Source organism: Vidua macroura, chromosome 14, assembly GCF_024509145.1.
Source record: "Vidua macroura isolate BioBank_ID:100142 chromosome 14, ASM2450914v1, whole genome shotgun sequence".
Classification (NCBI taxonomy): Eukaryota; Metazoa; Chordata; class Aves; order Passeriformes; family Viduidae; genus Vidua; species Vidua macroura.
Genome location: NC_071584.1, coordinates 12319330 through 12346999, shown reverse-complemented (window position 1 = coordinate 12346999; position 27670 = coordinate 12319330). Strand labels below are relative to the sequence as shown.

The 27670-nt window shown below is 47.3% G+C and overlaps 1 protein-coding gene across 5 annotated transcripts; it reads right to left on the bottom strand.

Moving 5' to 3' along the window:
• Nucleotides 1-248: 248 nt before the first annotated feature.
• Nucleotides 249-27078, bottom strand: SEPTIN6 (septin 6). 5 transcript variants are annotated; one of them, XM_053989969.1, is made up of 11 exons: nt 27005-27078; nt 20719-20833; nt 13663-13858; nt 12340-12526; nt 11947-12108; nt 9530-9626; nt 9096-9264; nt 8064-8196; nt 7321-7511; nt 5368-5411; nt 2470-2576 (listed from the first exon to the last, which is right to left on the bottom strand). In XM_053989969.1, the coding sequence occupies exons 1-10, from the start codon at nt 27029-27031 to the stop codon at nt 5408-5410; spliced, it is 1281 nt and encodes a 426-aa protein (XP_053845944.1). In that variant the 5' UTR covers nt 27032-27078; the 3' UTR covers nt 2470-2576; nt 5368-5407. The 5 variants fall into 5 exon arrangements, with proteins under 5 accessions (XP_053845942.1, XP_053845944.1, XP_053845940.1 ...); XM_053989968.1 differs by lacking the exon at nt 2470-2576 and adding an exon at nt 2616-3638; XM_053989967.1 differs by lacking the exons at nt 2470-2576; nt 5368-5411 and adding an exon at nt 249-1129.
• Between the last annotated feature and the right edge of the window lie 592 nt (nt 27079-27670).

The following is a 27670-nucleotide window of genomic DNA, read 5'->3' as shown; positions in this document are numbered from 1 at the left end:
CCCTGCCCTTCACGGGCCCCGCGGGCTGCCCTGCCCTTCACGGGCCCGGGGCTGCCCTGCCCCTCACGGGCTCCGCGGTCCCGCTCCCCGCCCGCCCTCCCCGGGGATCTGCCCACGCCTTGCCGAACAGGCGCGGTTGCCCCAATGGGCCAGGAACCGCCATCCCCACCGGGCTTCGGCTTCCCCGGGACCGTCCGGAGCGCCGGGCCCAGCGAGCAGCACACACACACACACCACAGCAGCCGCGCTGGCTTTCGTGTTTTTTATTTAAAATGTACATGAAAGTTAGAAAGGTAACAGGCGGAACAGTGCCGGTTCCTCAGCGTTTGCCGTGTGGATACAGAAGGCGGTGCCGTTCTCACGCACTTGCACGGCCGGGACGGGGCTCGGGCAGCGTGCGGGGCCCGGGCGGCTCCGGCACCGCCGGGACACGGCCCCCGCTCCCGGCGGGCACGGAGCTCAGCCGAACACCGCCCGGCACCGCCTCGCCCTGCCACCGCCAGCTTCCCCTAACTTTAAACAAGAGGAGGTGGAGTTAGGAAGGAGAAAGTACCACTTGACTCACGTCCACCAGCCAATGGGGCTCTTCTAACAGGATGGTGAGACACAGGAGGACGCCAGTGAGAACACACAGTTCTTACTTTATTTCTTTGATAAAATTAAATATTTCGTGGCTGCCAACAGAGCAAGTTGCACCATGTTTGTATTTCCTTTGACTCCGAATGCACGGTTTCCAAAACCAATCAAACCACCAGCATATTGAAAATATTCCTTAGGCTTCACACCTCAGGGAAGCCCATGACATTTATATTATTAAAGACAACATTAGAAAAAACATATGCCCATAACAACGTTTGAAAATGTATTCGCTACATCATTAGTCCCAACATCACATTTTTCTGTCGCTCTTCAAAATTCCAGTTCCCCCCGCATCGCCCTGTCTTGTCACACAAATTACAAGACGCTTCAATTTTAAGTATCATGCAAGTCAGTAAAAGAGCTTCTTTCCAAGACACTAACACTGAAGATTTGTTCCCCCCTCCCCAGACATAAGACCCTTAAACTCTTCTAGAAGTGGCAGTCTTCTCCCTCAGACACAGTGCAGCTGGCGAAGACAGATTAAAAAAAGCTACAGAGAGAGAAAAGGGGAAAAAGAGAAAAAACAGAAGATTAGCAAAAAAGGGAAAGACATTCAAAAAGCAAGAAAAAGAGATGCAACATGGAAACAGCTGACAGAGGAGAGATAGAACCTCTTGTGGTATCTCAAGTACTTCAGGGAAATCACACAAGTAAAAACCTTTCTTTGTAGTCTTTAAAAAGATTTCACATAACTCTAAATAACATTCTAATAAAGCAAATGGTCAGGAAGAACAGACAGTGACCTGCAGTATGGTAAAAAAATGTCACATTCAATTGTCCTTTTAGCAGATGATCTAGAAATCATTGACAGATTAATATTGACTGGTTTTGAGAGCAGGGAGACATTCAAAAGTAGAGGAGGAAGAAAATATTCAAATTATTTCAACTTGCTAAAAAAATCCCAAACAAACCACAACGCAATCAAAGAGCACTATGGGAAATGAAATTGTATTTATGGTGAAACAGGATACCTGAGAAAACACATTGCAATCAAGAGTTTGGGCTGCCCTGACTGCTGGGAACGGAGGAACCATGGTTTGACCCGGGGCTGCTGCTGTGAGCAGGAGCCAGGCTGACCCTGTGCTGAAACTGCTCCTGAGCCTTGGCACCACGCAGAGCACTGCTCGGGTAAAACCTCAGCAGGTAAAACCTCAGCAGGTAAAACCTCAGCAGCAGCTGGCACTGAACAGCATCACCATCAGGGCTGGGCCTGAGTGTGCTGATCTTCTAAAAGCCCAGCATCTGGGGGGGTTTGTGGAGGCTGGCTGGCAGCACACATCTGATCTTTCAGCAGGGGCAGGACGTGTGGATTCACCACACACAGAGCCCTGAGCACTGAAGGATCGGAGCCACAACAAGCAAGTCTGAAATGGAAACGAGGATTTACATGCTAGTCTTCAGATAGCATAAATTAGCAAAGGAAAAAAAAAAAGCAAATTAAAAAAGACAGATGATGTCAGGAAAATGACAACAAAGAGAATGAGACTGTTTTATCTCTGAACTATGTGATAATTAAACTAAGATGGTGTTGTCATTTTAATGTCATCAATAAATATATTTAAACTGCGTTGTTTTTTCGCCAGCAAAAATAACTCACAGAACTTATTTCCATATCCCTTATTTAGCTGGGTGGAACGAGACCAGGAAAAAGGGGAATCCATTAATTGTAGGGGGAAAAAATGGTAGGATTTAAAGTTGTAGCATCCAGAACCTTGTTATGACTAATTTTACATTGTTTAATAAAAGCAATAACCACCAGTACATAGTAAAGACAGAATCACAACGAGGATATAAGAGAGAGCAAGGACAACACCCTGGAAAGGTCACAGCTGAAATGCTGTCATGTTTTATTAGACCCTCCGATTTAACAAGTAAATGAAGGTCCATTCCAGGCCATTGTATTCAGGGGTAATTACTCAGTACAGAGCCATGGGTTACTGTAAAAGAAGGGCAAAAAAAACAAAAAACAAAAGAAGTAAATGTTAACCAGAATTCACTGTCCGATGAACTCTTTATTTAAAAACAAAACTCAGCCAGAAATACAGAGAGAAGACACTTGCAGGCAAACCACAGTTGCACTTAGCCAGAGTGAGCTCCTGGCCCAGTGAGCAAAACACCCTCCTTTTTAGTGCAAATCTTGCAATAAAAACAAGGCTTTTGCTGAATAGAAAATATGAGAAGAAACCTGTCAACATCTGTACAGTTCTAAAGAGATGTCAAATAAAAAAATAATAAAGGTAGTATTTTTTTGCATTAAAACCAGAAATTGTTGGAATCACTGAGAAGAAAGTCAATGAAACAGCATCGTCTTTCTTCAGAAACACTGATATGTACAGCAAGGTGACCAGCTTTCCCTGAGATTGGATCCAGGATGTGCATCCAGGTCAGCACACTGAGAGGGAGACCAGGCAAGAGATCCTTCATGACCCCTGCAGCATTCAGAGAACACTTAGTTGCAAACCATGGATCCAAATTTGAGATTTCCTCAAGCCTGGGAACTAGAGGTTTGGACTCAGGCCCATGCCTGTGAGGATGTCAAGTTTTGCAAAAAGTCCTTGAAAGTTATTTGAGTCACACATGGCAGCACAGGGGGTATGAGGGCTTAGGAACAGCAAATTAACACGGGGAGAGGGCAGCCAGTCTCTGGAGAGAGCACATCCCACCCCATGGCAGCACCAGGCTGCACCCACAGCAGGAGCTAAACGCACCCCCCAAGCAGCTCTGACAGCACGGAGCAGGGAAAAGCGGAGCAATGGGACAGGGGAGCCTCGCCCAGGAGCAGTGGGCATCCTGCTGCTGCCCAAGGGGCAGGAGGAGCCTGGCACGAGCCCCTCTGGCCCCTCACAAGAACGACCCCAGCAGCCAAGGGCTCTGGTTTGACCCCAGTGGTGAGCAGGGAGGGGAGCAGTGGGAAAGGTGAGCGAACAGGCACAATGGCACAGCCGAGGGTGGGGCATTCGCCTCTGGGGCCAAGGGAAAGGTTCTACAGGAAACCCGAACTGAAAATGAAAGAAAAAGGCAGGTTAATGGTTTTATGGATTAATGACAAAAAACCAAAATAAAAATACAAGTTTTTCTAATGCGCACACACACACAAAAAAGAAAATGTTGCTAAGTGTTAATAAGGTTTAATCTGACTACAAAACATGCTTTATGCAGACACACACACACACACACACACACACTCAGCAGTGGGATGAACCAAATTTATTTCCTAAAACAATCCTTTCACAGTTTTGCAAGCTACAGGACCCATCAACTGTGGCTTGTTTGTATCCTTGCAAAACAGTGAAGCCCTGCAACACTTTATGGATCAATATGGAGAGTGTTTTTCTAAATCCTGGAAAAGTACCGCATATACATATTTAATTTAGCAATGACAAATGCCCATTGAGAAAGGCACTGTCTGCATTTGCCTAGTGGGAACAAAGAACTTCATTGGATTCAAAGCCCAGCACACAACAGTGTACAGTTATAAGGACTGCCAAAAGCAATCCAAAACCAACAAAAATCAGTAATGTTCACTCTAGCTGCACTTTAGCTGTGCCTTCGTACTCAGCACCAGAATGAACACTGTTACTCTTTGAGCTTATTTTTCCACATTCAGAGCCTGATAAGCAGAGAATTGTTCTTTCCATTGTTCTACAGTTACCGCTGGCAGCAGAGACATTCAACTGGACAGCTCAATACAACTGCAAGCACCAGTTCAAGTCAGTGCAAGATCCTTATGAAGCTCTTCCGTTAATTGGAAGGCCCCATTTAAATTACATTCAAATGCCTCTCACTGGCAGCATAATGTTTACTTGCTTTTCCATTTCCCTTTGTGGAGTTAAGAGGGAAGGAATCCTGGAATCAGCTTCACCCAGTTTAAGGGCAGACCGTAATTTAGTTTGGACGAGCCAGGAGAGAATGTAAGTCTTAGCTCTGCAGGGAAGGGTGGACTCAAGGATGAGATTTTAGGGTGTTTTATTTCCAACAGGGTCCCTTCTCTGAGAAGCCTGTGCACCTCAGCCCCTGGAGCACTGTCATGCTTGCCTTGGATAATGAGTATTGCTGCTCTGTCAAGAAGCAAGACATTCCTGTGGGAGGTTTCCTCTTCCTCTCACCAGAGAATCATCAGCAAATTAAAAATGCTCAATTAAACCCACTCAACCTAGCTTAAGTAAACCACTGTCATTAGTAGTTTAACTAATAACCCTAATGAGGATGACAGAAACTAGTCTTGCATTGCATCTACCTTCACCTTCACTGTAACCACAAGTTGACATTACAGCTTGGAGGAGTGGGAGGGAAGGAGGAGAAAGGAAAGACGGAGACATTTTCATGGCTAGCTGGGCTGTATCATCAGCACCACATCTCCATAGCAATTGTTGCCATAGTATCAACATGGCCTGTGTGATTAAAGAATAGAATTTATTTTTAAGAGAGGTGGAATAAAGAGAACAGAGCCAATGAAGTGCTGGGAAACTTCAAAAGGAAGAGGATGTAATCCTTAATTTTCTATTATCCTGAGACTCTGAATTAAACTTTGCAGAATCTTTAAAGATAATTACATACTTTTTTCTACAACTGCACATATAGACAGTGACTGGTAGAGCACATACAGTGGGGGTGAAAGCAGGGGAAGACAGAGATAATACTTGTAAGCTTCAGGACTTGCACACGGTCTGCTTTTTTAGGAAAGGTAACTGATCCCACTGCGAGGCTCTATTAGTTAATGACGCTTACCAGGACAATGTGCCTCATGCACCATGCAGCCAAACAGCAGCTAACTGTAAAACAGCACACATGTAAGGCCTAATAATGATGATAATGATGTAACAACAACAACAAAAAAAAATCAACTGAGTCATGATTAGTGCAAATTACAGAGCTTGGGTTTAAACAAGTCACCTGTGAAAGAAAAAGGTTTATTGTACTGCCAGCCAGTAGTAAACAAGCTACAATTAAGCTCCAGCTTGCAAAATTCATGGATTGTTAAGAAAAAATTATGATCTAAGTACTGAAATCCATTATTAAGGACACTCGGAGCAGTTACAGAGCAAAGAAAGCAGCGCCATTTCTAGCACAGCAATTTTCCTGGAGGCTAAAGAGGCTTCCTATTATCTTCCCAAGCCTTACTGAAGCACTGACCTATCTCTCTCTGCCATGGAGTTTTCTGTGCCCTTAAATGAAAAGGACAGTACCAAAGCTTTTCCATATCACCATGCTTGGTGTCAAGGAGATGTTCTGAGATGAGAACCACTTAAAGGACCAAGAGTTTGACTTGGGCCACAGCAACTAAATGCTGACACTATAGAACTGTTGGCTCTCTTTTCTGCATTCCTGACCCTGACTGATCTCAAGGCTGAAGTCTGCAGTCCTGAGTGAGCAGATGTCTAAGGGCTCTAAGCATGAAAGAACTCAGGTGGGTATTCCTCACACAGTCCAGGTTGGAGAGAGAAGTCTGTCCACAGTCAGTCTCAGACTCCTCAGTATGAAAAGATATCAAAACCCCCTGAAGATAATTCAAATGAACAAATCAAATCAGGCAGTGGGAAAAGGAATGGGCGAGTGAGAAAAGTGCAGCACTAATTGCTTATCACAAAAGAACATTCATGTTGAAGCAGCTTCAGCTTTAAACTACAAGACTAAACCAGGATCTCATTCTTGTAATTGGGTCTTTCCTCCTCTGTCTCACTTGATCCCAGGCTTAACAGTCACAGTTTTTTTCCCTGACAAAGTGCTGTCGGCACTTTGGGCATGCCCCATACTGTCCAGTTTAAGAGCACATCTTCATGAACTAAAGACTGCACAGTGCAGGTGAGGATTGCCCCAGGGCTGTGCAGAGGGGGGATTATGGCAGTGGTACAAAACCAGGCCCCTGTTTGTCTGCACACCTGCACAGGTGGCACAGTGCTCCTTTTGAGAAATCTACCACAGTGAGAAGGAAGGGAACTGCTCAGTGCTGGGATAACTGGGAGATCTGTTTCACTGTACAGCTGGTTGCTCTTGAGCAGAGCCTCAGGAGCCTAGCACAGGCACTGCAGACAGCCCAGGTCCCAGACCCTGACAAGGGGCTGGATCCTGTCACACCAGCCCCTGGCACTGGGAATCCCTGCTACAGCCATGCAGTATCTCCCACTGTTTCTGTGGAGGGTAAAAAGCTGATTTAGGACAGGAGGAGAGTACTAGTGCTAACAAGGTGCTATGACCTGTCCCCTCATTTTACAGTCTTTCATTCTGCAGATTCCAGGATTCAAGATTGTTAGTCTCCCTGAATAATTTCCACAATTTTCTCAAGCTAAAAAAGTAAGAACCTGAGCTAAAACACAATCCTCTCTGAGGGTAATGGGACATCCCTGCTACCCACACCCTAGCCTTGGCAGCTAGTATGGTTCCACTTCTTTACAAGCACTGAGAGACCAAGGGAGGAGCAGGGAATCTTGGAGAATAAAAACAAGTTCATCCTCTCCCATGCTGTCAGAAAGCAAAGAGGGAGGTTAGTACTGCTCCTGCTCTTCAGGATGACAGCAAATGTTACATGCTTCCAGATACTGCTCAGCCTCACTAGGGTTTAAATCTGGCTGCAAACCTTTCTCTGATAAGGACTGGCTATGTTGGAGGGAGATATGAACAGCCAGAAAAATAGTAAAGGAGAACCATTACCAAAAAGCAAATACCTCTGGGTTAGCAACTTACTTTTTCCTTTCCTTATCCCTTTTAAGAGTTTGCGATCCTCCAGCCTGCTGAGCCTGGGACTGAAGCAATTCAGCTGCTGTCTTCCTTTGTTTAAATGCATTTACTTCATCATCCAGAGACTTCTTCTTATCCTCTAGCTTCTTCTTTTCATCCTGATGCAATTTCTTCAGGCGATCAAACTTTTCATGCAGCTAAAGGGAAAGGAGAGAGGTGAGGAGGAGGCGGCACTACCAGACAAAGGGCAGGGAACAGCCTCCTTCCACAACAACTTACAGGCAGTGTTGTAGTAATGCATCATTGTGCAGACTAAGAACAGAGGACTGGAAGAGCATAAGTGCAAAAAAAACCCCTAACCCATCTTCAGGGGTCTCTGCTTTATTCCTCTTTAAAGGCCAGCAAATGCATGGATTTTTCACAATGCTAAGAAAGTTGCATGGGTGTATTTTTTGTAAAACAATCTCAAGGGCTGCTTCTCTCCTTGACTTTTACACACTGCACCTCTCCATCAGAATCAAGACTCTGTCCCTTTCCTGGTGCAGTAAGTTGTACAGAACAAGCACTGTGATGCAGTTTTGTCCTACAGACTGAACACCTTAACATTCCCATCCAAGTTAAACCTTAGACTTCTTGGTAAGAAAGTCTTAAACCACACTCTGCAGAAAGTGCTTTGGCAACAGCTACCTACTTGGGAGTGAATCCATCACTCACAGCCATGAAGACACAAGTAAGACTGCAGTCTTTACCTCTTTTTCAGCCTCTTTCAACTCAGCTTCTTTTTCCTTGACCCTCTGGACAAACATCTGTCTCATTGCCTCTTCCTTTTTCTGCAGTTCTCCCAGAAACTCGTTTCTTTTGGCTTCATAAGTTTCTTGTAAGCTGAAAAGGAAGTGATAAGACTTGGGACAAACTGCTTACCTTGACCCTCTGAAATGAGGCCCTCACCATGACTATGCTTTGCACACAACACATTTGCTACTCACTCATCCACATGTGCCCAAGGTCTTCTTTATCCAGTGATTTTTGTCACTTCTCTGTATGTTGAATGTTGGGCAATTCAAAGAGACCAGCTGGCAACAAACACCAGTTCAGAGGAACACTGCTGTTGATGTCTTAAGATTTCAGCCTTTATGTTTTTTAAATCCTGTACTGCATTAGTGCATAATTCTAAACTCCATTTAAAGTGTTAGTTAACTGTCTTCACATTTTGGTCAGGCAAAACAATCCCTCTGGGCCTGAGATCCTACAGCCTCTCGCTCCAAAATGTATAAACAAAAGTAAATTGGGGAGGAGCAAACTGGGGGTTTATGACTTCATTACCTGAAGCCGTAATTGAAGGATTAATGCCTGATATGTAAATAGACCAAACTTACACCTGTCTGAAAAACTCGTGACTGTTGTCCATTTTGGGTGTAGCCTCTTGGGGAGGCTTTGTCTGCCCTTAATGTACCTGGAGGCCCTTCATTAAATATATCCCCTTTTACTCTTTTGTCTGGCTTCTGTTTCTAGGTAAGCTCAAAATAGGCATCACTGTCTCTCTGCAGCACAGACATTTCTACTCCCATACTTGCATATTCACAGTCAGTCCTGCAGATCCTCCCTGTATTTTCACTTTCTCCCAGTCAGACCTTTGCTGAAGTCTGGATTTATCTGACCTGGCAGTTTTTCTTGCTGCATTGGTTTTTTCCATGCTCCCCCAAGGACACACACACACACAGGCACACAGCACATCCAACAATGCCTCTCTCAAGCCCTCCTGTCTCTTCCAGGGATCTCACCTGAAGGGTTTGCTGTCTGGATCAGTGTCCTTGAAACCCATCTCTTCCAGTTTACATCGCCTGTAGAGCTCATAGTGGCGTGTGTGGGTCTGCTCACGAAGGTCTTCCATGTTCACGCGGATCAGCATCTCCCGCAGCTTCACAAAGTCACAGTGAGCTTCGTTCTCCACTGTAGGAAGACATGGTAAGGAGGAAAATGGGGACAGAAACTAAGATCTCTTCCCACATTCCTCAATTGTCTACTCCTCCAACAGGTTTAACAGCCCTTCCAAGCAGAGAAAACTGGCATTATAGGCCTGACACAAGGATTTAACAAAGGATAATTCCCCATGGATAATCAAGTCCAGCAGGCCCTTGCTCTTTTTATGAAAGCCCACTGCCTCCTTGCACAAGTGTCACCATTCATGCCATGAAAATCCCAGGGCTCAACTCACCCTGCACTGTGCCCCAAGGGTACTGACGAGCTTTCATCATTTTGTTTCCTATTTTCAGCTCCTCCGTACTCCCGATCACTGCAAATGGCAAATGGGCCTGGAACACATTTAATGATATCCACGTTAGTCCCTCTCAGAGCTGGCTGACCTGCCAGCACACAGGGATGAGCACAGCCACTGAGCAAGACAGTCATTATGCACACGCTAATCTCAGGGAGTCTAGTCACTGGCCACTAGCCCAAGACAAGGGGTAGCAGGGTGGGTCCTTTTTTGGAAACCTTGTTAGTGCTACCACTCTATAGCCTCTACCTGGCTGATCCTCCCAGCCACAGAGTCTCAGGTGAGATAAGCCAGTGCAAGACTGGCATCAGAGTGACAGCTGGAACAAAGTGCTGCGGCTCGGACTGCGGTGCTGTCCCAGGGCTTGCCGTGCCTGAGGAGAACATCTGCACAAGCACAGAAGCAGTAAGAGGTCTTGGAGCCTTCTTGATTTTATCCCCCCACCACTCCTTCAGCTCATGCTGGAGCACAAGACACCCTGCTCCATCAGACCATGAGATGAAAGTCCATCCTTCACCCCCAGAGTTAACAGCTCCTTTCTCCCTGCTTGCTTCTGCCCTGGTGAGGAAGGGCTGAACATGTCCCCAGCCACTTGTGTCTGGTGTGACCCAAGGTCACACTCTTCAAGTTGAGATATGCACTCCATATTACCCAAAGGCTGACTAAGAACAAGAGGGATTTGCTTTTCAAAGACTCAGAAATCAGAAATGGTCACTTAGTAAAGATGGTCTCTCTTGCAGAAGGCAAAAAGAGACTTGCCCAGTGCAAGCTCAGCAAAATTGGAACTGAAACCCTCCCAACACTTATCTAGGCTCTGCAGATCTCACCTTACAGTCTGCTCATTTCCAAAACTCAGGCAGCCAAACAAACCCCCCCAGACACTGCCATCATACTTTGCTGCATTTTTCTGTGAGTGAGATTTCTCCCCACCTCCCTTGCTCCTGGGAACTATACTGCATTCTGCCAAGCTGCAAGGAAGTCAAGTGCAAAGTTTCAGCACTTTGAGTTCCCAGCTCCTTGCACCAACCCTTTCTTCTGAGTTTTGTGAAGTGACATTTGTTAGGCAAAGCTGCACCAAATTCTGGACAACTGAAAGGGCCTCAGGAAGCCAACTACATGGAAGATCAGTGACCCAGGATTGCTCTCAGGAGTAGGTAGTGAATTCCACATGTTATCCAAAAACTTGGACAAGTTTATGACAGCTGGTACAAGCAGAAGATTTCAGATATGATGTTTTTGCTTTCAGAGTGTGGCTCATACAGTCAAACTGCAAACAAAGCAAAACTGCCAGCAAGCACTTCACCCTGTATTCCTCGGCCCCCTGCTCTCACATGGGACCCACACAGAGTAAGAGTAATCTTTGTCTTATGTTTCTAATAATATCAGTATTTGGATACAAGTTTTCCAGACCTGCAAAATTGCCTTGGTCAAATTCTGGCCTGCTTAGTCCCCATAAACCTGGTAATTCTATAGAGGATGTAAGAATTGATTTGTCTGTGCAGCGACTGACACAACCCAGAACAGCTGCAACCCAAGACAGCAGTTCCCTCCCAGGAGACAAGTAAATGGCTGAAAGGAAAGACAAGCAGAGGTTCACTTCCACCCTCAGAAGGGCTAACACTGAACTGCTCTGACCAGGAAACCATCACTGACAGCTCCTACGTCAGGACAAATTTCATGTTTCTTTCAGGCCTCTCCAGAACACTCTACAACTATTAATACTAAATCAAGAGGTGGCACAAATGCACATCAGCTAGACCTTACTACACCCACAGCAGTAAAGCAACCAACTTCCCCTACTAGATTTCCTGTGAAAAGCCTTCTGGAAAATGGGATCATGGTCAGGATGTGCTGCCAGAAAGGCAAGGGACAGTTTGTTTCATCCTCAAGGAGCCACAGACTGGTAGTAAGGCCAGAGCCAGATTGGGAACCTGCAGGCACCTTGAGGCACGTCTGGCCCAAGTTGTGTACTGTATTTCACACCTTGCTGGTTAAGCTGGAAGTTTACTGGTGGGAGGCCATCAGGTGATGTATAGAACAGGAATAATGACAAATCCTCGAGCTGAAAAGGGTTTAAACACTGATTTCTTATACATCCCTCAACAGATATGCACGAGGACAAGGAGGATATTAAAAGTCTGTTTTCTGACTAGAAAAGCCCACCAGAGAGGTAGCAGCCTACCACAGAGCTCTCTTAGCCTAGGATGCAACTACAAGGATGAGATTCTTGTGAAATCCTCTGTTTTTAAGAAACAAAATGAAAGGGAAGGTAGATTTAAGGAACATCCCAATATGGGCCACCAACCCCTACACTGACAGTGCTGCTCTGGGAGAGGAGGAAGAATTGAGTCACTTACATTCATTGTCCCATTTATCTCCGCCACTGATTCATCATCTGTCGGGAACTGGTAGATCTGCACCCCATTACTGACCAGTTCGCTTGTGATTTTAATTTTAAACTTGGTCAGCTCACTCTTGGAAATGGCATCAGATTTGGCAATGATAGGAATGATGTTCACCTAGAAAAAAATAAGAGGTATGAAGAAATCAACTTCGCTCCTGGGAGTTTCTCTAATTCTGCAATACAACCTTCAAAAACTTGTAAGTGCTCAATAAATCTATAGAATTATCTGCCAACTCAGTCATTTCCAGCAGAAGGGCTATTCAAGGTGGGAAGGTTCTCTGGAAAAGCAGCAGCCTTTCCACAATGCAAACAGCAAATCTGCCCAGTAAGAGTTACTTGTGCCAACCTTGCTGTCGAGCTTCTTCATCGTTACCAAGTCCAGGGATTTCAGGGAATGGCCGGTCGGAGCAATGAAGTACAAGCAAGCGTGGATCCGGGTGTCATGGTAGTTGTGCAAGACTCTTTTTATCTTCAGTTCTTCTTGCAAGTAGGCTTCAAACTGAGCATCAATGAACTCAACAATGGGCTTATAGCTTTGGTGAAAGGAAAAAAAAAAAGCTATACATGTCACAGTCAGAGAGCTAAACAAACAGGACAATGCCCCTTGGCTTGCTTGTAAGAAACAAGCTATTGACAGATTTCACTTTCCATTTTCCACTTTCTGAGACCAATTCTCTCTACCTCCCTTGCTCCCCACCTGTAAGAAATTTTAAAGTTGCACTGCTGACAAGGAGACATAGTCCTACATCAGACTCTAGCAGCCTGTTTGTCAAAACACAGCACTGGGATTTAGCAGATGCACCATCCTCTCCAGGGAAAGCAGACTCTCATATTTTCAAATGTGAGGGTGAGAGACTTTCTAAAGCAAGGCTAATGGAGACCCATTTGCAGCACTGTGTAACCCTTGCTTGCACTCAGGGAGTGAATGGCTTGCTGTTCTCACAGCCCTGAGTGCTGCTAGTGGAAGACACAACCACCTTTGCCCAGTGCTCTGAGGCAGGAAATTCCTTCAACTCCCTTGCAAGGCCTTCTGAAATACAGAGCCTGCCAGAGCCATAATCCAAAGGACATCCATGCATTTTAAACAAACTTAAAGAAATATCTAACGGACCCACAAAAAAGCAAATCCCATCAGCAATGTCTCTGGAGAGATACACCTTGGAGACTGTCTGGTGTAACTGCACATCCCTTAACCAACACACTCCAGCCACTCTGGGATGTGAGCTGCCAGAGACACTCCCCCAGGGTATCTCACTGCTCATTTAGTGTGCTTCCTTTGGCTCTTCCCATGGAAGAGCCCCGCCAAAAGTGGATATTAAGCCAAGCAGACACTACACCACACTACTGGTTTGGTCAGCAGCTTGAGGTCAGCACAAACCAAAACAAGCCCAGATGCCCTGGAGCATTTCAGTCTCCCCACCAGATGAATTTGGGCAGAAGCTTGCCAGCAGGGCAGAAATTGCTCTGACAGCATGAGAAAAGCTGCTTTACAGCTGAAGCAGTGCTGACACTCCAGAGCCTTTGTCCTCTCTCCTACATGTCCCATCCCAAAGAGGTGACAAGGACAACTCCTAAGAAACAAGAAGGAAAACTGCAGTGCAGTCAGGCCCTAGGGCACAGGGACAATGAAAAGCCATGTCACAGTATAGCCTCTCTCCCCCACACTCACCTGTCCTCTTTGTTGATCTGATCCCCAAAGCCCACTGTGCTCACAATAGTCAGCTTGAGGTTGACATTGCTCTCCTGCAGGTCATAGGTACTGGACTTCAGCTGGACCCCAGGCTGTGAGTGAGATGCTGGGTCACCTTCAAACTTGGTGTTGAAAAGGGTGTCCATGAGGGTGGACTTACCAAGGCCAGTTTCCCCTGTTGGAGAAAAAGAGTTGAAACGTTCTGCTGAATATTAATATGGGTTGGCCTCTGAGTTTCCAAACATTAACAGGGGTGAAATTGTAGCAGATGAAAGCAGATCTCATGCTCCCAAGGGAGCGTCTGGTAAACAGAAAGCCATGAACAATGGGAGGTCTGTATTCTGGGCAAATTACATTTCACAGTCTAATGGCCATTAATGTCATTAGAAAATAGAGATGAAAAGCAAGAGGTGAAAAGGCGAAGGGGAAAGCATCGTTTAGATCCTGCTTAAACCCACAACTACACTACAGAAGATGCTATTTTCATTAAAAAACAGGAGAGGAAATGGGGCTCACTGCCATTTCCAAAAAAAGCTGCTCCAGATCAATGTCTCTAATAAGCAGCCATAGAAATAACTTCCTTCCGTGCAGAAACCCTGAGAGCTGGTTCGGGTCCCACTGCAAGTTGTGCAGTTGGTTTCTCACAACGAGTTGGAGAATCAGCCTTCTACACTGGATTATTTTCTGTAATATCTGGTTTTGTACCTTAGGGGCTCCACAAGCTGTAAAATATTACAAAATCTGCTTCCAAAAGTTCTGCTATTATTGTCAGTATTCTGCTAGTATTCTATCAGTATTGAACTGCTATTTGGATTTCATTTATCAATGGGCAACTATTCCCTTGTCTGGAAGGAAAAGACAAATCCCAGAGACCAGTCTTGAATTTGTTTTAGATACATCCCAGGAAGAATAAAACAAATCCCTCTGTGCACACATTCCACATTCCACAGGGCAGCCTCCCTTACCAGGCTCTGACAACAGAGCCAGCTCTCAGAGCTCACAGGACCTGACTTCCTACACAGTCTGGTCTGCTGCCTTGTGAGGGCTGCTGTTTTTGGGGAAACAGCAATTTCTGAGCTGCCCAGCCGGCTTTTGGAGAAACTTCAGGAGCAGCTGAACTCCACCCTCTGTGAAGGCTGCTCCTCCAGCCTGCTGTGGGACCACAGGGAGACTGTGTCTGGCTGCAAGAGCATTCCCCTCCTTCCCCCAGCCCTCAGCTCCCAACCAAAACAACTTCACCATTTTCCCACTTTGCTCAGAATAAAAGAGCTTCTTATTTTTGTAGGTTTAGAGCTCTGTAGCAGATCCAAACTTGCATGAAATGCCCAATTCAAGAAGGGGAAACTCCTCCCCATCCTCCCCCGTCCAAATGTCCAAATCTCCAAGCCTCACCCCTGCAAGCAGGCAAATTCCTCTTTTGGCCTCAGAAGGGATTTTCCTCACTCAGGACTGAAGTACATGGCAGAGCAAGGCAAACACAGAATCATAAAACCATAGAATGGTTTGGGCTGCAAGGAAGATTGTCTAGTTCCAAGCCCCAAATCCTCTGCTCTGGGAGCTGAGCAGTCCCTGATTGCCTGGATGACATATCCAGTGTCTTTCCAGAGGCAGCAAGATCCATTAACATTTCAAAGTCAATGTACACCTTGAGCTGCAGAGCTGCCTGGGAGCCAGCTGAGAGCTTGTGCTCCATCACCAACCAACACCAACTACAGCCAGAACAGTCACCAGTGCAGGTGCTCCTTGCACCCATCTAGTTTTCAATCCAAAGGGGAGAAGGAGCCAGCACTGGCCAGAGCAAGGGAGGGGGACCCAGCAAAGTACAAGGTTACTTCTGTCACTGGAAGAATAAGCTGGTCCAAAAAGCTCTTCACTGACTTGGAATCTCATTGCCCGGACTTGTTAGGGAGCATTGGCCTCCAAAACTGAGCAGGTGCACAAATCAGACCAGAGCATTGCCATGGTTTGGATAGAGATTATGAGAGTTAACAGCCAACAGCCTGTATGACTCCCAGGCTGTTCTCAGGGATTCCAGGAAAACAGCAGTGTAAAACCAGACAAAAATCTAAACAGCCCGAGAGGGCTGCAGCATTTCCAAAGCCCCTGCCAAGGGATGGGTGGGACAGAGCAGTGAGCTGGCTGCTTGCCTGTGAATGCCAGGAACCCTGATGGGACATCTCAGGATAGGGGAGTCCCTCAGCCTTGCAGTGCAGGAGCATCACCCACACACAGTCCTGCAAAGCCTCCTCCTGTGGCACTGCCCCACAGCCTGGCAGGCCCTGGAGCAGCTCCAAGGCTACAGGACAGGGTGACAGGGGAGCAGCAGCAGTGACAGGGCAGGGAGCTGCTCTCTGCACTTGAGCACAAAAGGTCATCTGTAAACCACACTGGCTTCTGGGCAGGCAGCACCCTGTAAGTCACCTCTCATTTCTGCCCCTCTCCTTTTGGGTGAAAGATGTTCATATGAGGCCAAGACTATTGTTTAAGCACATCCTGAACCTGTTAATCATTGCTTACTTTAAATCCATCTCAAGTGTTTTTTCCAGCAGGACTTTTAACTGTCAGGGGGGCTAGGAGAAGTGTTTAAGAGATGCAGAATATGTTTTTACACTCCACATCATGCCAGCTACACAGGGCCAGCAAAGGCAACTTTGAACTCAAACACTGAGTTTTTCCTTTTGGAAGGGGAAGATCGAAACTGTGGCATTTTTCCACAGGTGGGAGTTTGCCCATCCAAACACCTTCATGGTTAAAACATCCAGGCACTAACATGGCATCTCATATGAAGTCTGCACTCCCAAATTTACATTGAGCCAGCACTGTCCCTGCACTGTGTAATCCCACTGACTTGACACAGAATTAAAGCCTGCCAGGGAAGGCAGAGTAGAGGAAAGATTGTCTCAGCTGAAAGAATGTTAACACTGACAGAGTAACATGAAATGGCAAAAGACTAAAGACACTAATAAAGTGTTCTGCTGTGTTAAATATGAGCAGAGATAGGGAGCAGTGCTATTTTGAAGGCCAAAACAACAGAAGGAAGAATTTCTGAATCTTCTGGGAGTTTCTGCCTCACACAGAGGCAACTTTCTGCTGGCTGAAAGATGTGAATGTTGCCAACTGCTTCTTGTAAGGACAGGAGTCCAGATGGAACAGATGGACTGATAAAAAGGACAAGTGGTCTGTGCTTGTTGCAGCCAATGGCACTGGAATCTCCCCCAAAAACCAAAAATTATGAACAGGGATTAAAAGAGGCAGAATTACTTTGAAAAAAGCAGCAGTGTACACAAACTGAGTGAAAGGCATCCCTGGCAGGAAGATTATTTCCTGATGTCAGGCTTATGGACACATGTGATTTGATCTCCAAAACCATACTTAGGGATTATGCAACTTGACAGCGGTCTGCTGTCCCAAAACAGGGCTGACAAAGCTCTCTGGGGAGGACAGGGCAGAGAGAGTGACCTTTACAGGTAGAGTTCTGCACCAGGAAGATGTGACAGCAATGGAAAAGCTTGAGTGTTGTACCTTTCATCATGGGATGGAGTTTTGCTGTTAAGTCTGACAATTTTCAAGGACATTTGAAAAAAAAATGGCCAGAGCCACCACTGCAGGTTCTGGACATGCAGCAGCCCTACATCAGTGCTCAGAAAGCACCATCCACCCTTAATGCCCAACAGCCTGGCTGTGCTGGGCTCCCCACACAGCCTCTTGCTCTCCTGAGTCATGTTCCCTGCTCCAACTGCACCTGCACTGCTCTGTGGAAGCTTCACCAAATCTCACAGGGATGGAACAGTGGTGGCACCACTTGCACACCTACAGCTGGGACAAGCTCCTAACTTTCCAAACCAAGGCAGTCATCTTCGTGCTGAATGAACTGTCATTCTGGCTTCTTTTCACAGAAATTTTAGCAGCCTAAGCAGCTGCAGCAGTGAGCTGAATTATACACCACAAAAGCTGTACCTCCTCCTTTTGTGCCTGGAAATTTAATTTGCTTTCCCCTAGCATGTGCTAAGTGAAACAAGCAACTGCTCACTGCCTCCCTTTCCCACAACACTCAGGATTTAAGAGGCCCCAATCACATCATCATCAATTGACTCTGTGGGAGGACAGAGGAGTCCTTGGAGCATTTCCCTGTTCAAAGGCAGGGAGCAGCTTTCACAAGAGCTTCCTTTCACGAGAGAGCAGCACCTGCCCTTCACAAGATTAACAACCATGGCTCCAGATATCAAATAATTCAATTTTAAAGAAAATGTATATGCATGCACAGCCTTTTCATGTGTAGAAATGGGAGCTAATCCAATGTAGCAGGTTTGTGGAGACAAGCCCTGAGGCAACTCAGACTGATAAGGCCATGTCTCAAAGAGAGAGGGGAAAATAGTTTTATCTGAGAGGCATGCAGACACACCACACAATTCACCACAGCCAGGCAGAGGCTGGGCTGCAGGGGCAAGGAGGGCAACAAGGGCTCACAAAATACACTAAAACACCACCTCAGAGGAGCACCCAGCTCCTGGCATCCACCCCAGGGCACCAGCAGTGCAGGGCAGGAGAAGGCTGAGGAGACAGATGGCTTTTTGATTAGAGAAACTGTTCTCTCCTCAGCTGGTTGCACCAGTGACCACAGGAACAACCACTGGATAAATTCCAGGCTGTACAGCTCATCACCCCAGAGAGCTGCCTGCTGGAGAGCACCAGGAATCCTGTGCACATCCCTCCCTCCCCCAGGATGAGGGATCCTGCACAGCACAGGCTCACTCCTTTGGAGTGACAGCCCTCAAACAGCCTTGGTACAGTCCCGGGGGAGAGAGAAGTATTTCTGCCACAAAACAGCCTTTCTTATTGCACTGAATAGGCCAGTTAGAACAAATTCCCTGCAACTCCTGGGAGAGAGGAAGGGGAAAAATCCTGCTTAAATTGGGATACTGGTTTAATGCAACTACAATCTACCCTGGCAAAAACTGAGAAAGTTTACATCAAAAACCAGCAGCCTGTTCCTCTTCTTTTTCCCCATCTCAATGAGAAATACAGTCAGCACAGAAAGTCTCAGCCATTAAACACTTCTCCAGTCTTTGCACTGAACTAAGAGGCAACTAAAAAATTATCATGTAAGGTTTAGGAAGAAAATGGTTGTGCTGAGAAATAAAAGATCAGAGAAACCATCTGCAACCCCTAACATCTAATGAGAGGTTTTCTCATTCATTCTGGCTTTGGCTCTAGTTTCACAGGGGAGACTGCTTTCAGCATAAGAGCTAAAAACTGCTCCACTCTGGACATGCTGCTGAGAGTCATTTCTGAAGCTTTCTTTGGCTACTCCAGCAAGAGCTGCAGGAATCGGTGGCTCAGATCCAGTATGACACAGAGTAGAAGTATCACTGGATTTCTCCTCCAACAGATGCCACACAGAGCTGAAAAATGGGGGGAAAAAAGTCCCTTTCTGTCATGCTTTGTGGGCTGTCTATGGGATTCTCATCCAATCTTCACTTGCTTTCTTGTTCTTTCAACTTTTCATCCCAAACTTTGCTGTACAAGTGAAATCCAACAGAATAAATGACAGATGAACACTGAGAATTTTTGTTTTCTTTTTCCAGGATGTTTAAGTGTGGGGGCAAAGATTTGTAAATCTTTTTCTAATTAAGTTTATTATATTTTTCTATATAAAGTTTATTTCAATATTGTGTTATTACTATTCATAAAAAACTGACATCAGTAACTAATGTACATTGATCTTGGTGAGTCCTTGTTATTCACTTCAACAAGTGATTAATGCATTCCATTTCTGCTCTGCAAAGAAGAAAGCACAGGCATTCAGCTCCTTTCCACACATCAAAGTGAAGATATAACTACAGGAGGCACCCCTCTTACACCTAGAACCTGTAAAAAACCACTGCAGCCCAGTAAGTGGAAAAGGAAACACTTTTAGACTTCAGTCATGGAGACAGGAGTTTCCTTAGGTCATATCACATTCATGTACTCAGGAAATCACCTAGAGCTCAGCCTGACAGTGACCTCCACTTGTCAGCAAAGTTTATCATCTCACAGGAATGTAAGATGTGGTTGTAAGGAAAATTGTCTTCTCAGCTCCATTTAACAGGGCTCAGCTCTCCTCTCCTTGCTCTACTACTCTCATTTCAGACTTAACCCTGTTCTGGGCAAAGACCAGGTCCATTCCATGAGCTGCCTCTCTCATGGGAGGGGACAGAAAACCTCTGTGTGGATGCAGGGCTGACCACCAACTGAGTTCCCAGGAGGCATCCACAGCTGCTGCCCTCCCCCCTGCCACTCCAGGCACTGCTGGGATCAGCTGCAGACAGGGCTCAGCCCGAGCAGCCATGGCCATACAACCTCCTGCTCCCCAGGGCAGGGCACCGTCAATTATTAATTCTCCATTTTTAACTTCCTCTTTAACCTTCCTAAACTATGTACCAAAGCCATACAGGGTTTTACTTCTGTTACCTAAGAGAAGGGATTATTTGGGATCCTAACCCCATGAGATGGGCCGCAGGGACAGACACCAAGTCCTGCTACAGTGCCAGGCCCCAGCTGTGATCCACACCACAGGGCAGCTTGGATAATTGTCAGAAGAGTTAAGGCTTGGCCAGACACTATCTTAATTCAAGTATGCACAGAAGGGAGGAGGAAAAAATAGCTTTTAGTGATTTAAGAGAAGCGTGACTAGTATTTTGTTAAAATAATTATAATAATTATAATAATAATTCAATACTTAACCAAGCAAGACCTTATAACAAAGTACTCTGGCATGAGTACGTATTTTCTTTTAAAAAGGTCAAATTCAAACATATGAGGAAAAGAAAGATCATAATAACAGCCTGTGATTTTAGGCATTTTATTTCACTGCTTGGTAGAAAGCCATACTGCAGAACCCCAGTGGGGATTTCCCAGAGCACCAGAAAATCTTGTTACTGAAAATAGAACAGTTGGGGAAATTTAAATCAAAGCTACCTTGTTAGTGCTGTAAGCTACAAGCTACATCCAGCTGAAAACTTCAGCAACAGAACTTCCCAAAATGGAAATACTCACCCACACAAAGGATGTTGAAACAAAACCCATGATTAACTGACTTATTAACCAGCTGGTCAGGCAAACTATCAAATCCGACGTGTCCAGAAAGCGGGACAGTACGACAGCCTTCACCCTGAAATACAATGAAATAGCTGTGTCACATGCAAGCAAAATACTCTTTTCTGTATAAATCCTTAAGACCTCCCAAGTGGAATCAACTGCACAGTCCAAGCAGAGATTTGCACAGATTTATCAATCATGTCAGCATGCTTCACTCTTCTCTAAAACAATTCCAGAAGGCACAAATAGAACATTTCATTTGTCAAACGTTTGAAGGTAGCCCTGACAGAATAACACTAAAATGGGCAAAGCATGTACACAAACACAGCTGCTGAAATGAAGAGGTGAAAAACACTTGTTTCTTCAAAAAAATATGCAGAAACTCAAGTCTCACCTAATACTGAAAACAAAAGGAATCCTCTGTGCAAAGCAATGTATTAATGACACCTCCTTCTGCAAGCCTATTACCATTCACTTTATGTGAATTGGAACTCACATGTAATTCCCATTCACAGCTGCAATTATAGAAGTTAGCTAGAAACAGTAAAGGAAACTGTACCTACAGGAAAACAAAGCAGAGAGAGTGTCCAGAACTGAGCTGCTCATAATCCCACAGGCCTGAAGGAGCCTGCAAAGAGAGTTTGGGAGTGGAGGTACTCAAACCTCCTGCTGGGGGGGCAAGGGCTGCTCCTGCCCAGCCACCCAAAGGACTTCCCAAGAAGCTGCTCCTGCACCCTGCTCTCTCCTGTGCTCAACACCACTAATCTGGTCTCCCCAGCCAAGCAGAGCACGTGGTGCTCCATGCCCAGAACAGCCACGAGGTTTGGGAGGGGATCACCTGGCCAGTCTGTGCCAAGGCACCCTGGGTCCCAGCCCTACCCAGCTGACAGTAAAACACAACACACAGAGGCTCAGCCTCAGAAATGGCACCAGGCAAAACAAAGAGCCAGTTCTGCACCCCTGTATTGGTGAGCACTGGAGAGTTGTCCTCCTGCAGCCCTAAAAAGATATTTCCTTCTCTGAAGCAAAGGCTTTTCTTAAAAATGTATTTTAGTGTGAAAATCAGAAAATTCCCCTCTAGCCTTCCATCAGTTTGTAGTAAAAATAGTAAAAATACTACAGCCAAAAGGCAGTAGTTTACAGGGTGTGACTTTGAATTTATTTTCACAATCATGCTTTCACATATCTTGAAAGCCTGTTTATAGGGACAGGAATACTGGTTTTCCCTCTTCTGCTAATGGCACTGGTACTTTAGGCTGGGAAAACATCCCCAAGGAGTACATTTACTACAGTAGCCTGTCAGTATGTTTTCTTGTCTTGTTACTGTTTTGCTGTTGTGGATTTGGATTGTTTTTTGTTTGGTTTTTTTTTCAGATATGAGACTCCAAATACACTTTGATCATTAACCATATTTACCAGTCCGTGATGTGTAAATATGTTTCCCCTTAGCCATATTTTGTGTATTAGTCTGACTCTTCTTGACAAGATGTTCACCAAATATGGCGCTTCATTAATTCCTGAGCACCTTCCCTCCAAATGACACGTTCATGAGGAAGGCACTCAGGCTCCCCAGCAGATTCTGGTTTTGCCTACTGACAATGCAGCTGTGAGGTCCAGTAATGCAGAACCAGCTAAAGCAGAAGAAAGTGAGAGTGTCAGACACACAGATTTTGTGACAACACACTCTAAACCCTCCTAAACTGCATTCACCAAAATAAAACCCCAGTCCTGGGGAATCTCATGGCAGTGTTGGATCTGCAGCAACAGCCCCAGATCCTGGTGAAGAATAGAGGAGGGGACAGAGCCCACGAAGGGGCGAGAGAGAATGACCCAAGACACCTCCTGGGGAAGGAGAAATATCAAGTGTATTTTTAATACTCAGCCCCAAAACCACACCACTGGAAGACTGCTTGAACACTACTCTCCCCAGGAAGCGTGGGCAGGAGTGTGGGCTCTCATTAAGAACAAATCATCCCCTCATCCCTAAATATAAGTGTGATCCAGATGGAACAAAATAAATGGTAGAAGTTAAGCTGCTCTCAGCTAAGAGGAGGCATTTACCATCACACAGAATTCAGCCTGCAAGTCATTTCCTGTAGGTTCTTTTTCTAGTCACCTGTGGTTTTACAACGCAGTTAAACCACACTTCACATCTGGTACAGGCCAGGAAACAACTACTGCAAGATGGGATTTCCAGTCACAGCAGCTAAGTCTCCATGTTAAGTACACAGCCATAAGGTATATTGTGCTACTCTGCCTAAAAATCTACAGCCTCCTTGGCCAAGGCATCAAGAGACTGGATGCAGTGGAAAAAAAAAATAGAAAGAAATAACATTTTAAGATCAGCCTGGTTTTGACACTTATCAGAAAGCTGACAGCAATTAACAAACCAGTGGAGAGAAAAGAAACACTTTCTGTCTGATCCACCAAGAAACAGTGCAAGTCACCAGTCTTCAAGCACCAAGTGGTGTCTCTGTACCGGAGCACTGCTATATATAAACGGCACCACCATAAACAACATATGAACACACTGATTAGTCATCCAGGGTGTATATTAAATGTAGGTTTGGATCCCCTTGTTCAACACTGGAGGAGAATATGTTAAGCTTATAAGTTTTTTGCTGATAAGGTGTTCAAGACTGTCTTCCATCATTCATCTTCCAAGCCAGATCAAATTTTAAACATATAAAGAGGTACCAACAAGGTAAGCAAAGTTTTACTACTGCATGCATGAAGGCTTTTTCCAGGAGCATCAGTGAGTGCTGGATGGCTGAGAGTCCTTTGTGCTCTCTATTTTAAGGTTACATCTTCTTGGAATGAAGACAAAGATGGAATCTCTGGAAAGCCACAGTGAACACTGGCACCACACCAAGATACCAGATGCCTTTTTTTTTTCCCCACATACACAGAGTGCCCCCTGCCTAGACAGAATGGGCTGTTGTCGCTTGGGAGGAAGTAAAGAGCGTTTGTCACAAACAAGATCAAAAGAAAAAAAAAGAGCAACACTCCCTTGCTGTATTATCAGGCAGGGCTATTGCAGAGTAAAAGTAAGGAGAGTAAGGAGCAGCCACTTCTTTCTTTCTTAGAAGGATTTATACAGCCTTTTGTAAAGACTTCTCCATGCCACAGAAGCCACCACCACCTACTCTAATTCTTACAGAAAACTATCCGAATCATATGGAAAATACAAAGATGCTATAATGAATGACCCCAAGCCTGAAAGCACCATCCATTAACTATTAGTTTACATAAAAGGGGCAAGATTTAGTCTTCAGGTATTTGAATCACTCCAGGGTCCCTGGGATGAAAATATGATTAGAAGAAAATCTTGCTGAATGCACATCTGTGCTCTGATCTACTTAGCACGACGAGCAGGTACAGCACTGTCACCTCCCGACGTCCCCGAGCCCTGCGAGGCCGCTGCCTCTTTGTGGAGCTGAAGCAGGGCACACGCAGTGGTGCTGCTCACTGCAGATGTCAGCGCCGCGTATTCGGGACTGTGCCCGTGGCCACGATGAGAAAGGATTCCACGGCAAAGGCAAAGCCTCCACTTGGTGATATTCAGGCAGAGCACAGCAAAGAAAATAAAGAATGTTACAGCTCTGAACCCAAGGGACCCAGTGCCCAAATGAGGCCAACAGAGCACAGAACTGCCCTCAGAGGCTGCAGACAATACTTCATCTAGTTGAGTGTTTCTGTTCAGGACCTCACAACTGACACTTAGTGCTTCTGACACAATTTCTCACCTCTTCCCACTTCAAACCCTGAGGCCTTGGAGACTCCCTTAGAAAGACTTCCAAACTGCTACAACAAACACAGCAGCACCATCCTGCCAACGAAACCAAATAAAGCAACACTCACAGAGCTCCACCACTGCTGCCAGAGCTCACAGCAGCCACCTCCTGCCCCTCTGCTGCCCTTAATGCTGAAACCTGGGGGCTCAACCCCCAAACCTGAGACAACTCTTGCACGAGAAGTCAAATGGCAAAGCAAGGCAGAACCTGAACTCAGGTTTCCACATCACAGTTTTTCACATCGTCTTTAAGCCAGAACAACACCAGATCCCTTCTCGTGACCTTGGAGTTATGGCACTCACTTCCCCAGACTGCATTTGGTTCTGATTAAACAGCAAATTAGAGCAACACTTGTACCAATTATTTCTCACTTGTACAAGTATGCATTTCTCCTATGTAATGAAAGAATTATCCAGCAGACAGTATAAACATCCTCCACAAGATAAATGTAAATCAGGAATGTAAAAGTCTTAGATAAAGTCTTTGTATTATTTTTCGTTGCTTAGCTGATAAAACATCATCAAGAATGTAAAAGAAAAACACCAGAAAAGTGGGAGGGAAATAGTTTTGAATCAGGCCCCATGAAAAGCAAGAAGTGTCTCACCAAAGGTCCTGACCATCAACCACCCTCTCCAGACGCTCCGCATCACTCGGCCATTCAACACTCACAAACAGTCAAGTGCTTCCGAAATCTCAAATTCTGACAGCTCTTAAGATTGCGCTTCTTTATGCCCCTGACAAAAGGCTGCAGAAATGCCAAGCAGTTTGGATACATTCCCAGGAGAAGTCAGCAGTTAGAAGATACACATCACTATCAGCAGTCGCAATAATGTTTCTGACCTCAGCTGGATACGGAGAGCTGGACAGGGTCTGGCAAGACGGTGCCCTGCACCCATCCTCCCCGCTGGCAGAGGACAGGAGAAGGGGCTCAGCTTGGTGGTGACAAGGCCACCCTGCCCACCTGGGGATAAGGGGCTTTCACCGACTATCCCTGCAGTAAGTGTGGGCTTGATCAAGGGTTCTCTGGGACAATGGCAGGTTGTAACCCCAGCTCCTCCCCAAACCCAGCCCCAGCGTCACCCCTTTAACCCTGCTGGCACACACAGAGCCCTCTGCACCACCAGGACATTACAGCTGACTGCTCCACGAACCACACAAGACCAGATGCCCAAGACCTTGGCTGACAAGTTACCTGCTTGTAAAAGGACATTTTCAATTTGCAGCACACTAATTTTAAGTCTGTCTCACAGCCAGCTTTCCCTTTTGCCTCCAAAGCGAGGCTCTGCGGTATTATAAATTCATTCCAGGCCACAAGCAGATGTCTCAAACTCCTGCACATTATCTTAGGAAAGCATAACACTCAATTTCTTTAAAAGACAGGGGAGCAACTGAGTCACTTCACATATTTTGGCAGTCACATACAAGGCAATGGGTATGTCCAGGAGGAAATAACATCACAAACTGGCAAGGAATGGTTACATCTACTCGTTCAGCAAGATTGGGTCCATGCTAAAACATACTGCTTTGAAGACGAAACTGGAACACATTCACCTCAAGTGTTACTTCTGTATTAACACGTGGACATGAAAGTTGGAAGCCCATCAAACCACAGACAAAACCTTTCCACATGCAAACGCGTTACAGATGCCTCCTCAGCATTTCTCTGACAAACGCAGAGGTGGCTCAACTCCCTCTGCTCCTCTTCTGGATAATTCTCCGCAGGCACGCAGGGATCTTGTGCCGCGCTAGGCAGGCGGGCGAGCCCGGCAGTGGCCGCTGGCACTACCGGGGACCCTCGGGGACAAAGCACAGCGGGGACACGGTGCTGGTGTTTGGCTCCCACAGCTCCTCCGCGGCACACGGTGCCAGGCTGGAGACCTTCCTTTCCCGCATCACTTACTACCGAACAGGGGCTGAGGGTTTCTCTGGGAGGAGATCAGCATCCCTGGAGAGACAGGGATGCCATTGCCGTGCCCTGACCCGCCGAGGGGCCCCCAGACCTGGGTAAGGGATGCATGGCCACGGCCAGGCCTCCCCAGCGCTGCAGCCCGGCCAGCCCCGCGCAGCGCGGCAGGTCCGGCCCTGGCCGGGCCGGGGCCCGGGGCACCGGCGGGGCAGGACCCCCGGCCCGCCGCGGTGCGGGCAGACCAAGGTCGCCGGGCCGGGCTGCAGCGGGAGGGACCCCAACATCCTCTACCCCAGGTAACCTCAGCTCGCCTCGGGTCGGCCCCCAAAGCCCGACCCTCCGGGAGCCGCGGCCGCTCCGAACCGAGTTTCGCAACCCGCGGGAGGCCCCAGGCCGGTGTCCTCGCAGCCCGCCCGGCGCCCCCTGATCCGGCCCCGCCGCCGCGGCCATGCCCGGCTCTCCCGCCCGCCGCCCCGGCGCTGCCCGGTCCCGGCCCCGGTGCCGCCCAGCCCCCGCGGTGCAGCGGCCCCGCGCCCACCCGCACCTGCCGCGCCACCTCGGCCGCCGCCATCGCTGCCCGCCCGCCGCACGTTCCGCCCCGGCCTGCGGGCGGCTCCGGGCGCGCCCACCGCGGCACCGCGCGGGGGGGCCCCGCCGCGCCCCCGAGCCCGCCCTGCCCGCGCTCCCCGCCCCGCCCCGCTGCCGCCCTGCCCTGCTCGGCCCCACCGGTCCCGCCGGTCCCGCCGCCGCCGCCGCCGCGTTCTGTGAGCAGCGGGGCCGCCGGTCCCTCCCCGCAGCAGCCCGCGATGGTGCAGCCCGGGCTGCGGGCGGGGCGGGCGGAGGTTCGGGCCGGCGGATGGAGGAGCGCGGAGCTCCGGCCGGGGTTCCCGAGCCCGATCCAGCGCGTCCCCTGCCCCGCGGGCTGCCCGGCTGCCCCCGCGGCACCCCGGCCCCTGCCCGCTCCCAGCGCGGGGAGGGGTTCCCCGCCGCCTCCTCGGGAAGGCCCGGGGGGACCCGTCCCGGTGCCCTGCGGTAACACGGGCCGGGCCGGGGCCGAGCCGTGCAGCCCCGAGGCTGGGCTGGCGTTCGCGGTTTGGGTCCGATCAGGCCCCCCAGCCTCAGCAGATGAGTTGCTGTTTCAAGCGGAATGTCCGTGCGGTTCGCGCACTTGCCCGGTCCCAGCTCCGCTGGACGGTTCGGGCCCGCCCGG